This window comes from Piliocolobus tephrosceles, chromosome 3, assembly GCF_002776525.5.
Source record: "Piliocolobus tephrosceles isolate RC106 chromosome 3, ASM277652v3, whole genome shotgun sequence".
NCBI lineage: Eukaryota > Metazoa > Chordata > Mammalia > Primates > Cercopithecidae > Piliocolobus > Piliocolobus tephrosceles.
This window is the reverse complement of record NC_045436.1, coordinates 4330377-4344594: the sequence shown is the minus strand read 5'-3', so window position 1 is coordinate 4344594 and position 14218 is coordinate 4330377. Positions and strand designations below refer to the sequence as shown.

Sequence of the window (14218 nt, the reverse complement as noted above, 5' to 3'; positions counted from 1 at the left end):
GGGGCTGTGGGGGGTAGAGGAACGGGGCGGGGTCAGGGCCGAAGGCTGGGGCGGGGAGGGCGGCGCGGAGATAATTAGGAGGGGGCGGGGCTGAAGGCTGGGGCGGGGCGCAGGGATGGGATGGGGCGGAGAGACTGGGCGGGACCTGTAGGGGGCGGAGGTATGGGGCGGGGTCAGGGCTGAAGGGTGGGGCGGGGCGGAGGGATGGCGTCAGGCCGGGCCTGGGGCGGGGCACGGCGCTTTCCGCAAGCGGCCGCCCGAGGGCGCGCTGGGCGGGCAGCGGCGGCAGACCGCGCAGCTAGCCTGTAAGCCACAGCCGGAGGAGGGGGCCGCAGCGGGTGCGCAGCCCTAGGGCCGAGCAAATGTGCGGCAAGTGCAGAAGGGCGGACCGGGGATGCCCCGGGGCTTCGAGCGGGGAGCCGCCTGCTGAATGCCCTTCTGCTGCCCTCCGTTCCCGCGGCTCCCCTAGGAGCCCAGCCCCGCCCAGCTCTTACCTGGGCTCATCGCCGCGGCTCATCTCTCTCGCAACAGCCGCCGCACGCGTCCGCTCCGCCGCCCCGCGCAGGGCATCCTGTCGCCGGGTAACCGGGTGGCCGGGGCGCCGGCCCCACCCCCACCCTCGGCGGCGCGCTCGGCTGGGGTCCCTGGTGGGGTCCCGGTGGGTCCCTCGTCACTCCGGACGCTTCCCGGAGAGCTTCCCTGGGAACCTGGCCCGGGACAGCCCACCTGGGCCCCTCCCCGCACACGCGTGGCTATCCAGGACGGGCGTGCTCACACTCGGACTTGCGGCAGTACCCACTGGACCAAAGCGGTGCGGAGAAAGGGACCGCCCGGGGACGAACACACACCTGAGAGCTTCCCCTTTGTCTTTCCTCATCTCCACTTCATCGCTGGTTTTATTCTTAGTCCTCTCCTTTCAGCGCATCCCTCAGGGGAGTTTCAGCATTTGGGGATTTGAATGGCCCATGACCAATATTGTGAAAGGACTTTTGTTTGCTGCAATGAAAAGGAGACTCCTATTTCCCAATAATTAACTTAACCTAAACATGTATTAAAATATGCTCATTAAAGCTGTCGGAAGCGACGGCGGTCTTCATGTTAATTTTTACGAACCTGGTGAATCACGTGCAGGATTGATGTTGCATTCACGGGAAACCCGACCTCCTTTAACCAAGGACTGGGTACGCCCCCAGCTAATCCTCCTGCCCATCAGAGAATGGTGCTCTTTAAAGTTTTAAACGATTATATATTATTTATTTTGTAGTAAACCATTACACATAGAAAATTAAAATTCAAAATCACAATCACCAGGATATCATAATTTGCTATATAATAACATATAATAAAGGATAAGTAATACATGGCTTGCTTTCATTGAAACGAAACTTCTTATGATAGTTTCAAGGCTTACTTCCTCTAATTTCTTGTTTCCTATAGAAATGGGCTGCAGTGCGCATGCCTGTAGTTCCAGCTACTCAGGAGGCTGAGGCAGAAGAATCGCTTGAACCCGGGACTCAGAGGTTGCAGTGAGCCAAGATCGTGCCACTGCGCTCCAGCCTGGGCGACAGAGCCAGACTCCATCTCAAAAAAACAAAAAAACAAAACCAAACTAACAAACAAACAAAGAAATGGGCTCTAGATCCGGCGCTGTGGCCCACACCTGTAATCCCAGCACTTGGGGAGGCCAAGGTGGGTGGATCATCTGAGGTCAGGAGTCCGAGACCAGCCTGGCCAACATGGTGAAATCTCGTGTCTACTGAAAATACAAAAATCAGTCAGGTATGGTGGAGTACATCTATAATCCCAGCTGCTTGGGAGGCTGAGGCAGGAGAATCACTTGAACCCAGGAGGCAGAGGCTGCAGTGATTCGACATAGTACAACTGCACTCCAGCCTGGGCCACAGAGTGGCACTCTGTCTCAAAAAAAAAAAAAAAAAAAAAAGAAAAGAAAAAGAAAAGAAAGAAAAAACTGCCCTGAAAAAAATCTTTGACTTTTTTTGATTGTGAAGATTATTTGCTAAAGGATGGAATTAAAATCTGAAGTACCAATTTAAACAAAAGCTGTGAGTCACAATATTTCAAAGATCTTCAAACAGTAGCTCCTCCTAGGGAATCCTCTTCACCTGTTGACTAACAGCTGCAGATTTAACAATCTGGAGTAAAGTCAAGAGCATTGCACAAAAACAAGCTAGTGAACCTATTCTTAGCAACTTATTACCAGACTAAAATACTTCTGGGTTTTTCAGTTTCATAAGACCTTTTTTTAAACCTGATATCACAAGGCTATTATTAATCATAGATGAAATCTATACTAGCATGAAAAAAATGACCAGATTGCCCTTAGGGTGTAAGAAATTTGGGGCCAGGTGCGGTGGCTCATGCCTGTAATCCCAGCACTTTGGGAGGCCAAGGCAAGTGGATCACGAGGTCAGGAGATCGAGACCATCCTGGCTAACACAGTGAAACCCTGTCTCTACTAAAAATACAGAAAATTAGCCAGGCGTGGTGGCGGGTGTCTGTAGTCCCAGCTATCGGGAGGCTGAGGCAGGAGAATGGTGTGAACCCGGGAGCGGAGCTTGCAGTGAGCTGAGATGGCGCCACTGCACTCCAGCCTGGGCGACAGAGCGAGACTCCGTCTCAGGAAAAAAAAAGAAAAAGAAAAAGAAAAAGAAATTTTGGGCAGTTGTGTTTTGATCACAGAGAGGACCCATGTGCTGGTGACTTAGGATGTCTTGGGTGGGTAGTGGCCTACTTTCCACAACTCAAAGGCTTTATCCAAATACAAACACCTCTCCCCGCAGCCTTCTTTAAATTGCCTTTAATGTTAGTTTTAACCTGATTTCATCTGTATGAGAATGAACTCCATAAGCCAACAAGGTAAACTCCAGCTGTGGCTCTTAGGAAGTTAATTGCTGCTTTAAGAGGGTTTATTTAGTGTTATGATGGGTTACTGAGAGAGTGAAGTTTGTTTAACAAGTTTGATGTGCTACAGGGATAGACATAGAGAAATATCAAAGTAGCTCGTGAAGGAGCAGGTGTTAGGGAAAGGGATATTTTTAGGATGGGGTGCAGTACTTGAGCATGTTTGTAGGCTGGGAATAAGAATCAGTGGCAAAGAGAGACTGGGTGCAAAAAAATAAGTTGGAAAGAGAACTTGAAGAATAGAGTAATAGAATGGGAATTGAGTAATAGACATGACTTGGACCAAGAGGAGGACAGAGGACTAACAGTCTCTTTGAATGTGTGAAGGTCTGGCCATTTTGTAGAGATGACAGAGACAAGCAACGGGGAACACACTTTCTCTGTAACAAGGCCCTTAGGTCAGAACAGCGCTGTCTGTGAAGTTTACTACGGGTGAGTAGGTGTTATCACTTTGAGTCCATCAAAGGCAGTAGTCTCTGTAGCCTCTTCCAGACTGAGGAGTCTTTAATTCAACTTGTAGTACATGAGCCCCCTTTTTTCTTTTTCCTTTTTTATCTGACTTTAGACGTTAGGAGAGCCCCCTTCTTTTTGATGCCAAACTGTTCTAGTTTTTAGACACTTAAGGAGCTGCACTGCCTCAGGCCACTTTGTTTTACATTAATAATAATAGCATGTTTCCCTTGCTATATAAAGATACCATTAATGTGTACTTCCAATGGAGCTAATTAATTTGCAATGATAAATGCTTGCTCCTTGCTTGACTTCTGTTGTGAGCCACGCATGAGTCAGAGGTGGCATTTATGACCATGGAACAGAAAGAAACTTCTAAATTGCACCAAGAATCTGGCTACATTGACAGCATGCCCTCACTAAATGGAATGGCCAGCCTAGTTGACATGGGTGAAGACAATGTTGATATCAGATCTTTGAGTATTTGCGTGTTAGAGGTCTCAGAGATCATCCTGTCCCCTCTCCTCATTCTGCAGATGGCCGAGCTGTGCCTACATTCCAAGTCCTTATCCAGAACTGTCTCCATGACAACCTTCTTAGTGACAGTATTACTTAATATTTTTATTATTCCTCTGCTTTTGCTAGCACTTATGGAAGAAATGATTTTTATTCTAAAGAGAACAAATATGGACTAAAAGTTATCAGTGCTAAAAATAAAACCATACAATAGAGAGGAGGAATTTTAATAATGTTTAAATTTTTATACGTTTGAAGATTTCCAAACCATATTACTTATTACTAGTGAATATTAGTGAGTTTACGTGCTTTTTTCCTTCTATTTGTTTGGCCCTATACAAAAATCCAACTCTCTGAAACTTTCCCTCATCTGTAAAATATTTATTTGGCAAAGTTGTTGTGAGGATTAGTAATAATGTGTCAGTAGCTGGAAATCTTACTCAGAATTGACTTTAATTGTTAGTCTTCTAAATCCTTCAAGAATTAAGAATTGCCTTGAAATTACCATTGGATATAACAGATAGAGTATTGTCAGCGAGTCTTTGGTGGAGCTGGGTTTCATGTGAGATCAGGCTTTTAAAACTGCCCTCCTCAGATGAAGAAAAGCTCCAGTGAGCTCCGTCAACCTGATCGGTTTCAGTGTGAAATATCAGCTGTCTTGGGATTCGCAGGAATAGGAATCCAGTTCTGTGAACGTTGCAGCTTGATATAGTTGTGCTCATTTAATTGACCCTTGATTTTGGTACCAAAGAATAATTGGAAGAAAGAGGAACATAATTTTTGATCTGGAATTGAATAGTGAAAATTATATATAATAATAATTTCTTATAGGATTACTTACACTTTACTTAATAGGTGATGTGTTTGATATTTTTATATGAATTATCTTAATTCTTACAACAACTCTGTAAAGTAGGATTATCCTAATCTTGTGGGGTTGATGAAGCTGAGGTCTGGAGAGATTTCATGATTTCCCTGTTTCTTACAGCTGAAAGGTAGAGAGCTGGGATTCATGTCACCTCTGCCTGAGTCCAAAGCTCATTTTTGTAACCATTAGGCTCTAATACCTGAAGTAAGTTGTACTGAAATGGAATCCAAGAGATAATTTTGACAAAGCTTACTGAGAACTTTGTGGTTCTATGAAAACCTTATGATTATCCTAAGTGAAAAGCAAAGAGCCTGGATTCCAAAACCAAACTATCTGGATTCAAATTCTGGCTCCATTTACACAGGAGAAACTGAATAACTTCTGTGTCTCAGTTTCCTCATCTGTAAAATAGGAAGACAAAGAGTAGCTACCTCACAGGGCTGCTGTGAAGAGTGAATGAATTCATGCATGTAAAGCATTTAGAACAGTACTTGGTACATAGTAAGAGCTGTGTGTTTGCCGTTGCTGTTATATCAGCAATGATCACGCATTTCCAGAAAAGGGATTTATAAAACATCTAAATAAGGAGGAATATTTCTAACCATGTTGTTTCTTTTGACCCTAAACATTTCGTTCTTAGGAATGTATATACTTAACAGATTAGTGACAAATACATATTTATATTAGTGTTCTTTTTAAAAATAAGAGCTTTAATGAGATATACTTCACCCATTTAAAGTGTGATTCAGTGGTTCATAGTCTATTCACATATGCTGGAACAATCTTACAACAAAACAACTTCAGAATGTTTCGTCATCCCCCAAAAAAGCCCTGCACCCATTACCTATCACTCCCCATTTCACCCCAACCCCCTAGCTCTAGGCAATCATTAATTTATTTTCTGTCTCTTCATATTTGCCTATTCTGGACGTTTCATGTTAATGGAACCATAAAATATGTGGACTGGCTGATTTTATTGAGATATGATTGGCATGCCATAAAAGTCACCTTTTAAAGGTATGTCATGTAGTGGTTTTTAGTATATTCATAAGGTTGTACGAGCATCACAACTATCTAATTCCAGAACGTTTTCATCACTACCGTTTAGCAACCATTCCCCACTCTACCTTCACCCTGAACCCTGGGCAATCACTAACCTAGTTTCAGTGTCTATGGATTTGCCTATTCTAGATGTTTCCTATGAACGAAGCTATGCAACATATGGCCTTTGTGTCTGGATTCTTTAACATATTATTTTCAATGTGCATCCATGTGGTAGCATCTATCAGTACTTCATTCCTTTTTATGGCTGAATCATATTCCACTGTGTGGATCAGCCACATTTTGTTTATCTGTTCATCAGTTAGTGGACCTGGAGGTTATTTCCACTGTTTGGATGTTATGACTCGTGCTGTTGTGAACATTTGTGTACAAGTTCTGTGTGGACATATGTTTTCATTTTTCTTTATTGTATACTAGACATCAAAAAATTGGATCACATAGGTGACTCAATGTTTAACATTTTGAGGAACTGCCAAACTATTTTCCAAAGCAGATATGCCATTTTACATTTGTACCAGTAATGCTATGGGTTTATTCTGAGTGTGTTCTATTCCATTGATTTATATGTTTATCCTTATGCCAATTCCAGGTGTCTTGATTACCATAGTAAGTTTTAAAATCTAGAAGTATGAATCCCCAAATTTATTCTTCTCTTTCCAGATTGTTGTGGCTCTTACTAGATCCCTTGCATTTCTGTATGAATTTTAGGGTCATCTTGTCCATTTCTGCAAAAATGGCAGCTGGAATTTTGAGAGAGACTACATTGAATCTGTGCCTCAAATTAGGAGTATGGTGACCCTAACAATAGTAAGTCTTGTAATACATGCATACAGTGTCTTTTCATTTAAGTCTTCATTAATTTATTTCAATGATGATTTGTAGTTTTAGTGTACAAGTATTGCGTTTCTTTTTAAAATTTAGTCCTAAGTATTTTATTCTTGTTACTTTGTAAATAAAGCCAATTTCTTAATTTCAATATCAGATTATTTATTATGAAGTATTGACTTTTTGTATGTCAATAGTGTATTCTGCAGCCTTGTCGAATTCATTTATTAGCTCTGATAAGTTATGTGGTGTGTGTGGTTTTCTTTTCTTTTTTTTTTTTTTTTTTTTGAGATGGAGTTTCACACCATGCATGCCACCATGCCTAGCTAATTTTTTTTTGTATTTTTAGTAGAGATGGGGTTTCACTGTGTTGACCAGGATGGTCTCGATCTCTTGATCTTGTGATCTGCCTGCCTTGGCCTCCTAAAGTGCTGGGATTACAGGCATGAGCCACCATGCCCAGCCTGTTGGGTGGTATTTTCTATAGTTGTCTTTTGGGTCTAGCTGACATGTAGAGTTGTTCAAGTTCTGTATTTCCACGTTGATCGCTTTAGTTGTTCACTGCATTATTGAAAGTGGAGTACTGAAGTCTTAAAGTGTAATTGTTGAATTGTCTTCCTTCAAGTCTGTCAGTTTTTGCTTCACTTATTTTGGGCTCTGTTGTTTGGTGCAATATGTTTATAATTGTTATATCTTTTTGATGTATTTACTCTTTTATCATTAAAATGTCTTCTTTTTTTTGTCTTTAGTAACAATTTTTTTTCTAAACACTTGTTTTATCTGGTATTATGTTAACCCTCCAGCTCTCTTTTGGTTACCATTGCATGCTATATCTTTTTCTTTCAATGTATTTGTGTCTTTAAATCTAAAATGTGTCTCCTACAGGCAGCAAATAGCTGAATCATGTTATGTAAACCCATTGTGCCAATCTCTGCCTTTTAATTGAAGTGTTTAACCCATTTACATTTAATATAACTACTGATAAAGTAGGATTTAGTTCTGCCATTTGCTGTTTTTCTATATCTTATGCCTTAATTTTCAATTCCCTTCATTACTGCCTTATTTTGTGTTAAATAGTGTTGTTTATACATATGTTCTGGTATACCATCTTAATTCCCTTAAGAGATACATTTGGGAAATTTGGGGAAGTCATGTATGTATGTATGTATGTATATATGTATCGATCTACTATCTATCTTTTCCCTTAGTAGTTGCCCTGAGGATTATAATTAACATCTTAATTTATAATAATGTAGTTTATATTAATAACAAGTTAATTTCAATTATCTACAAAATTTTGCTTCAGTATAGTTTTGTTCTCTTTAACCTCCTGTATGCTATTATTGTTATACAAATTACATGTATTTGTTGTTATATAAATTGCTTCTATGTAATTACATCTACGTCTGTGTGACCATCAATGTAGATTTATTTTATATATAGCAGATTTATTTATTTATTTAATCTACAATGTAGATTATTATATATATATAATATATATTTTATTTCTAAATTTAAATTTAAATTTAATTAATTATTATTATTTTTTTCTGAGACAGAGTCTTGCTCTCTCACTCAGGCTGGAGTGCAGTGGCACAATCTTGGCTCACTACAACCTTTGCCTTCTGGGCTCAAGTGATTCTTGTGTCTCAGCCTTTTGAGTAGCTGGGATTACAGGCGTTCACCACTGCACCAAAATAAATTTTTGTATTTTTAGTAGAGACAGAGTTTCACCATTTTACCTAGGCTGGTCTCGAACTCCAAATAAGCTCAGCTTATTTGCCCACCTTGGCCTCCCAAAGTGCTAGAATTACAGGTGTGAGCCACCATACCTGGCCTTAAATATATATAATATAAATCTACATTTATATATATGTGTGTGCATAGACATACAATAAATCTACATTTATATGTGTGTGTATGTATATTTATGTATGTGTGTATATATACACACACAAATGTAGATTTATTTTATTTATATTATATATGTTTTATATATATATATATATATTTCTTTTTTTAAGAGGACAAGGCCTTGTTCTGTTGCCCAGGCTGGAGTGCAGTGATACAATCATAGCTCATTGCAACCTTGAACTCCTGGGTTCAAGCAATACTCCCACCTCAGATTCCCAAGTAGCTAGGACTACAAGAAGATGCCATCATGCCTGGATAATTAATTTTTTTTTTTTTTTTTGGTGGACAGGGGTCTCACTATGTCATCAAGTCTGGTTAAAAACTCCTGGCATCAAGTGATCTTCCCACCTCAGCCTCCCAAAATGCTGAGACTACAAGCTTGAGCCACCATGCCCAGTCTATAATTATCTATTTATGTGGTTGTCTTTTAAGTTTCAGAGGAGAAGAAAGGGGTTACTATATATATGTGTGTGTGTGTGTGTAGATGTATATTTACACTCTTTTTTGTATTTACTTATGTGTACTTTTACCAGTGCTGTTTTATTTAATAATGTGGATTTGAGTCACTGTCCAGTGTCTTTTTATTTCAACTGCATACACACTCTAGTATTTCTTGGAAGACAGATCTATTAGCAACAAATTCTGTTGGTTTTTCTTTATCTGGGAATGTTTTAATTTTTTGGTTATCTGGGAGTGTTTTAATTTCACTTTCCTTTCTAAAGGATAGCTTTGTTGGTTATAGACTCCTGAGTTGGCAATCCTTTTCTTTCAGCATTTTGAATACATCATCCCACTGCCTCTGCCTCCATGGTTTTTGATGGGAAATCAGCTCTTACTCTCATTGAAGATCCTTTGTACATTATGTGTTGCTTCTCTCTTGATCCTTCAAGATTCTCTCTTTTGTCTTTGGCTTTAAACAGTTTGATTATGATGTGGCTAAGTGTGGATCTCTGAGTTTATCCCATTTGGAGTTTGTCAAAGTAGGCTGCTGGTTTTAATAATGAATGAGGGCTTTTGGTTTTCAAAGCTGTCATGGAGTTGGAGCTCAGGAAATAGGACTGGGGAAGCTATTAGGTTGGGGCAAAAGTAACCACGGTTTTGGACTGTGAATTTTAAGTCATTATAACTAGGTTAAAAACATCTTTATTAATCAAAATAGGAACCATTACAATCAACACATTTTTGCCTATGAGAAATAAGTTTTTTATTCCTGTAGTGTGAATATCCATGCTTTGGGATTTGACGAACTCTTGGAAAGCATTTTTTGCATCCTGCTGGTTGTGGAAGCATTTTTCCTGCAAAAAGTTGTCGAGATACTTGAAGTGGTAGTTGGTTGGTGAGAGGTCAGGTGAATATGGTGGATGAGGCAAAACTTTTTAGCCCAATTTGTTCAACTTTTGAAGTGTTGGTTGTGCCATGTGTGGTTGGGCATTATTGTGGAGAAGAATTGGGCCCTTTCTGTTGACCAATGCCAGCTGCAGGAATTATAATTCTCCATGCATCTCACTGATTTGCTGAGCATACTTCTCAGATGTAATGGTTTTGTCAGGATTCAGAAAGCTGTAGTGGGTCACACCAGCAGCAGACCACCAGCCAGTGACCATGACCTTTTTTTGGTACAAGTTTGGCTTTGGGAAGTGCTTTGGAGCTTCTTCTTGGCCCACCCACTGAGCTGGTTGTCGTATAAAGTCTACTTTTTGTTACACATCACAATCTGAAACAGCTCGTTATTGTGTAGAATAAGAGAAGATGACACTTCAAAATGACGATTTAAAAAAAAAATTCACTCAGTTCATGAGGCACCCACTTATGTAGCTTTTTCACCTTTCTAATTTGCTTCAAATGCCGAAAGACCGTAGAATGGTCACTGTTGAGTTATTTGGTGACTTCTTGTGTAGGTAAGAGGATCAGCTTCAATGATTGCTCTCAACTGGTTGTTGTCAGCTTCTGATAGCCTGCCACTATGCTCCTCATCTTTGAGGCTCTCGTCTCCTTTACAAAACTTCTTGAACCACCACTGTACTGTTCTGAGCCAAATGCATTGTTGATGTTGTGAGTTGTCTCTGCTCCTTTATGACCCATTTGGAACTTGAATAAAAACATTGCTTGAATTTGCTTTTTGTCTAACATCATTTCCATAGTCTAAAATAAATAGCAAGTAATAAGTCATTAACAAAAAAGCATAGTGAGAAATGCCCATTAAAGTGATGTATAACATAACCACATTTATTTGAGAATGTATTCCAACATCAAATGGTAAATTCCAACAATGAGAAAACTGCAATTATGTTTGCACCAACCTAACAGAACACCCAGAGCTCACTGCTCGTACCAAGATTCTGCTGTTTTGATTAAATGAATGCTCCCTGGATTACTGCAAGACGTGGGTTAATTTCCAGATGTGTGAAAAAGTTGATTCTGACAATTGTGCTGTTGTTCTAGTCACTTTTATGGAGAAGAGAATTTTCAGAGGTCCTTACTCTGCCATTTATGTTGATGTCACCTAATAATGTTAACTTCTGGACCCAAATAATTCACCCATCCACAAATGCTTTTTCCACCTAAAATGATGAGGAGTTCTGCTAAATCTGTTGTCCAGCTTTCCAGCCAGCCTGTTTTCTGTTCCTTGTAAAGGAACACAAGAGTAGGAATTCTCAAAATAACATTTTTGAGACAGACCACCATGCTTTATCAAACACAGTGACGTGTGGTAGTTTTCAGGTTGTAACTTTTCTTCATTTTTCTTAGCTTAACAAGAGATCCATACTCAGTTCCTGATCTAGGTGCAAAATGACAAGTAAGGGGAAACTTTTAGGTTCTTGTCCAAATAAAACCCAGGCTTACACAATCCAGGTGACTGGGTAAAGGGCTCTGCACTGATCTTCAGGCATCGTGTCTGATGCTTTCATTGTTTCTCGCCCATGATCAAGGACAATTTAAAGTCAATTGGCTCCACAATTAATATTTTTAGTTATTTCCAGGAATTCCATTTCCAAGTCTGCCTCACTCACTCTATGGCAAACCTGGAAATGGAATTCTTAAATAACTACAAAGACATCCTTATTCAGGGTCTTACCATCTTTGGGTTTCAGGTATGTGGTAGGCCTAGGTCCCTAGCACTTGTGGAAGCCTACAAATTACATTTTTATACATGTGTGCCCTGGTCTTCTTTCCTTAACCCCTTACTGTTGCCCTGAGGAGCCATCATCAGATCATTTCCTTATCTAGAACAATTCCGTTTAATCACCTTCAAGGACAAGAAGTTCTCAATGATGGTGATACACTTCAGAGGATTATTTGCCTCTGTGTTGTGGCTGTCACAGGAATGGGAGGTCTATTGGGATTTAGTGCAATTGGACCGGGGATATGAAACGATCTGTAATGTGCCAAACAGTCCTACGTATTGAGGAATTCTCCTGTATTGACCGGATGCCGTGGCTCATGACCGTAATCCCAGCACTTTGGAAGGCTGAAGTGGGAGGATTGCTTGAGACAAACTGTGGCAATATAGATAGCAAGGCTTCATCTCTACAAAAAAATATAAACATTAGCCAGGCACGGTGGCACGTGCCTGTAGTCCCAGCTACACAGGAGGCTGAAGTGAGAAGATCAGTTGAGCCTATGAGGTTGAGGCTGCACAGTGAGCTATGATTGTGCCCCTGCACTCCGGCCTGGGTGACAGAGTGAGACCCTGTCTCAGAAAGAAAAAAAAAAGAAAAACTCTTCTGCATTGCTTGCACATTTAATGCCAGATATTCATGTAGGTGAAAAACCTGTTTATAATTACATGATTATAAAAACAAATCTATTTTCCTTGTAAAACGCAAAATGATTTTGTAATGTTTAATATAAATAGAAGGTGTTATGACTGCGACTGCCATGTAAATTAATAGATTGTTTGAAAAAACTTTGTTCACAACTTAATCAAGTCACCAAAAGCAACACTTCTTAGGTGTCTGAGGGGCCAATATAATGCACTCACATTAGTCTGCGTTTGTAGCTACTGCATTCATACTGATGAATTCCTATTGTCTTCTGTTACAGCTATGCCCACATACATAAATATTAGTCTGCATTTGTAGCTACTGCATTCATACTGATGAATTCCTATTGTCTTCTGTTATAGCTATGCCCACATACATAAATATTAAAATATACATTTTTATGATAAATTCATTTCTTTTTATTTCTCCAATTATTTCGCTTACATTATATTGATAAAAAACGAAGAAGAACCCACTGTGGCAGTTATGGAGTGCAATTCCTGATTTTTCAGTTTTCTTTGCCTGACAAACACTAATTCATTTTAGTTTTAGTAGTTAATAAGCGTAAATGTAGACCCCAAGGCGTTTTTGCTTGTTCTTCTAGTAGAATGAAATAATTACATTTGTCTTTTTACCCTGCCCCGATCTGTTGGCTAACTAGGGATCTCAAGTGGAGACATAGTCGCATTTTCTCTCTATTTTATCCGGAGATTTGTAATTGGCAGCCCGCATTCCACCAAGTGCTCTTTCCTCACTGAGCACCTCTCACTGATCTTGACGCATTGGCAGCATGAACACATTCTCTCCCGTACAGAAAACTTAGGAATTAGGGGAGACGTGACATCAAAAGATCATCTACTTGTCTGGTTCTTCTTTGGAAAAGTAATTTTCCATACGGGGTGGTTCCTAGGCAAAGCTTTGGCTGTAGAACTCCCCTCCCAACAACAGGTTTCTTTAAAACTAAGTTCAGTTGGTGGAATTTTTTGTCTTTGTATTCCCCAGACAGCAGCTCCATTCGTAGATTGCGAAGTCAAAATTGTGATGTGTGTGTAAAATGCAAAGGATCATTATATTTGTATTTTTTTTAACAGTCTTTAGTGACAATTTAGTCATCACCAGTATTATAATCTTTGAAGGTGAAGATGTTAGAATAACTAGTGTGCACACCAGTGTTTATAGCAGCGTTAGTCAAAATGGTTAGAATGTGGAAAAAAACTAAAATTCCATCAATAAATGAATGGATTAAAATGTATGGCGCATATATATATAATGAAATACTATTCAGCCTTAAAAAGGAGTGAGATTCTGACACATGCTGCAACATAGATAAAACTTGAAAACACTCTGCTAAGTGAAAGAAAGCAGACGCAAAAGGACAAATACTGTTCGATTCCACTTATATGAGGTACCTCAAGTAGGCATAGCCACAGTCATAGCGTATAATAGAGGTTACCAGGGACTGAAAGTAGGGGGGGCTGGGGAGTTATTGTTTAATGGGCACAGAGTTTCTGTTCGGGGTTTGGGGATGATGAAAATGGATATTGATGATGGTTGCACAACATCATGAATGTCATTAATACCATTGAATCATATACTTAAAAATGGTAAATTTCGTGTTATGTATGTTTTAGCACAATAAGAGAACACAAAGAAAAATAAATTATAAACCTAGTATGCTTTACTGATTTAAATATTCTTCACAAATGAAATGGAAATGAGCGTTTTTCAAAACTAGAATAGAGAAAATCTGTGACCTGGAGGTCTGCACTAAAGAACAACTAAAGTCGCTGGGTGCAATGGCTCACACCTGTAATCCCAGCACTTTGGGAGGCCAAGGTGGGCCTATCCCAAGGTCAGGAGATCAAGACCATCCTGGCTAACACGGTGAAACCGCGTC

The 14218-nt window shown here is 39.9% G+C and overlaps 2 protein-coding genes across 4 annotated transcripts in view; one reads left to right on the top strand and one right to left on the bottom strand.

Moving 5' to 3' along the window:
* CCDC110 (coiled-coil domain containing 110) overlaps window positions 1-554 on the bottom strand; it is a 27077-nt gene extending 26523 nt beyond the window's left edge. For 2 of the 3 annotated variants that reach the window (XM_023220926.3, XM_023220928.3), the window contains exon 1: window positions 495-554. In XM_023220926.3, coding sequence (XP_023076694.2) covers window positions 495-504 — 10 coding nt within the window. In that variant the 5' untranslated portion in view covers window positions 505-554. The remainder of the gene's footprint in view (window positions 1-494) is intronic. The other variant, XM_023220927.2, reaches the window with a different exon arrangement.
* LOC111548466 lies at window positions 257-1066 on the top strand. Its single transcript, XM_023220931.2, has 2 exons — window positions 257-581; window positions 921-1066. The coding sequence occupies exons 1-2, from the start codon at window positions 363-365 to the stop codon at window positions 1032-1034; spliced, it is 333 nt and encodes a 110-aa protein (XP_023076699.2). The 5' UTR covers window positions 257-362; the 3' UTR covers window positions 1035-1066.
* The last annotated feature ends 13152 nt before the right edge of the window (window positions 1067-14218 follow it).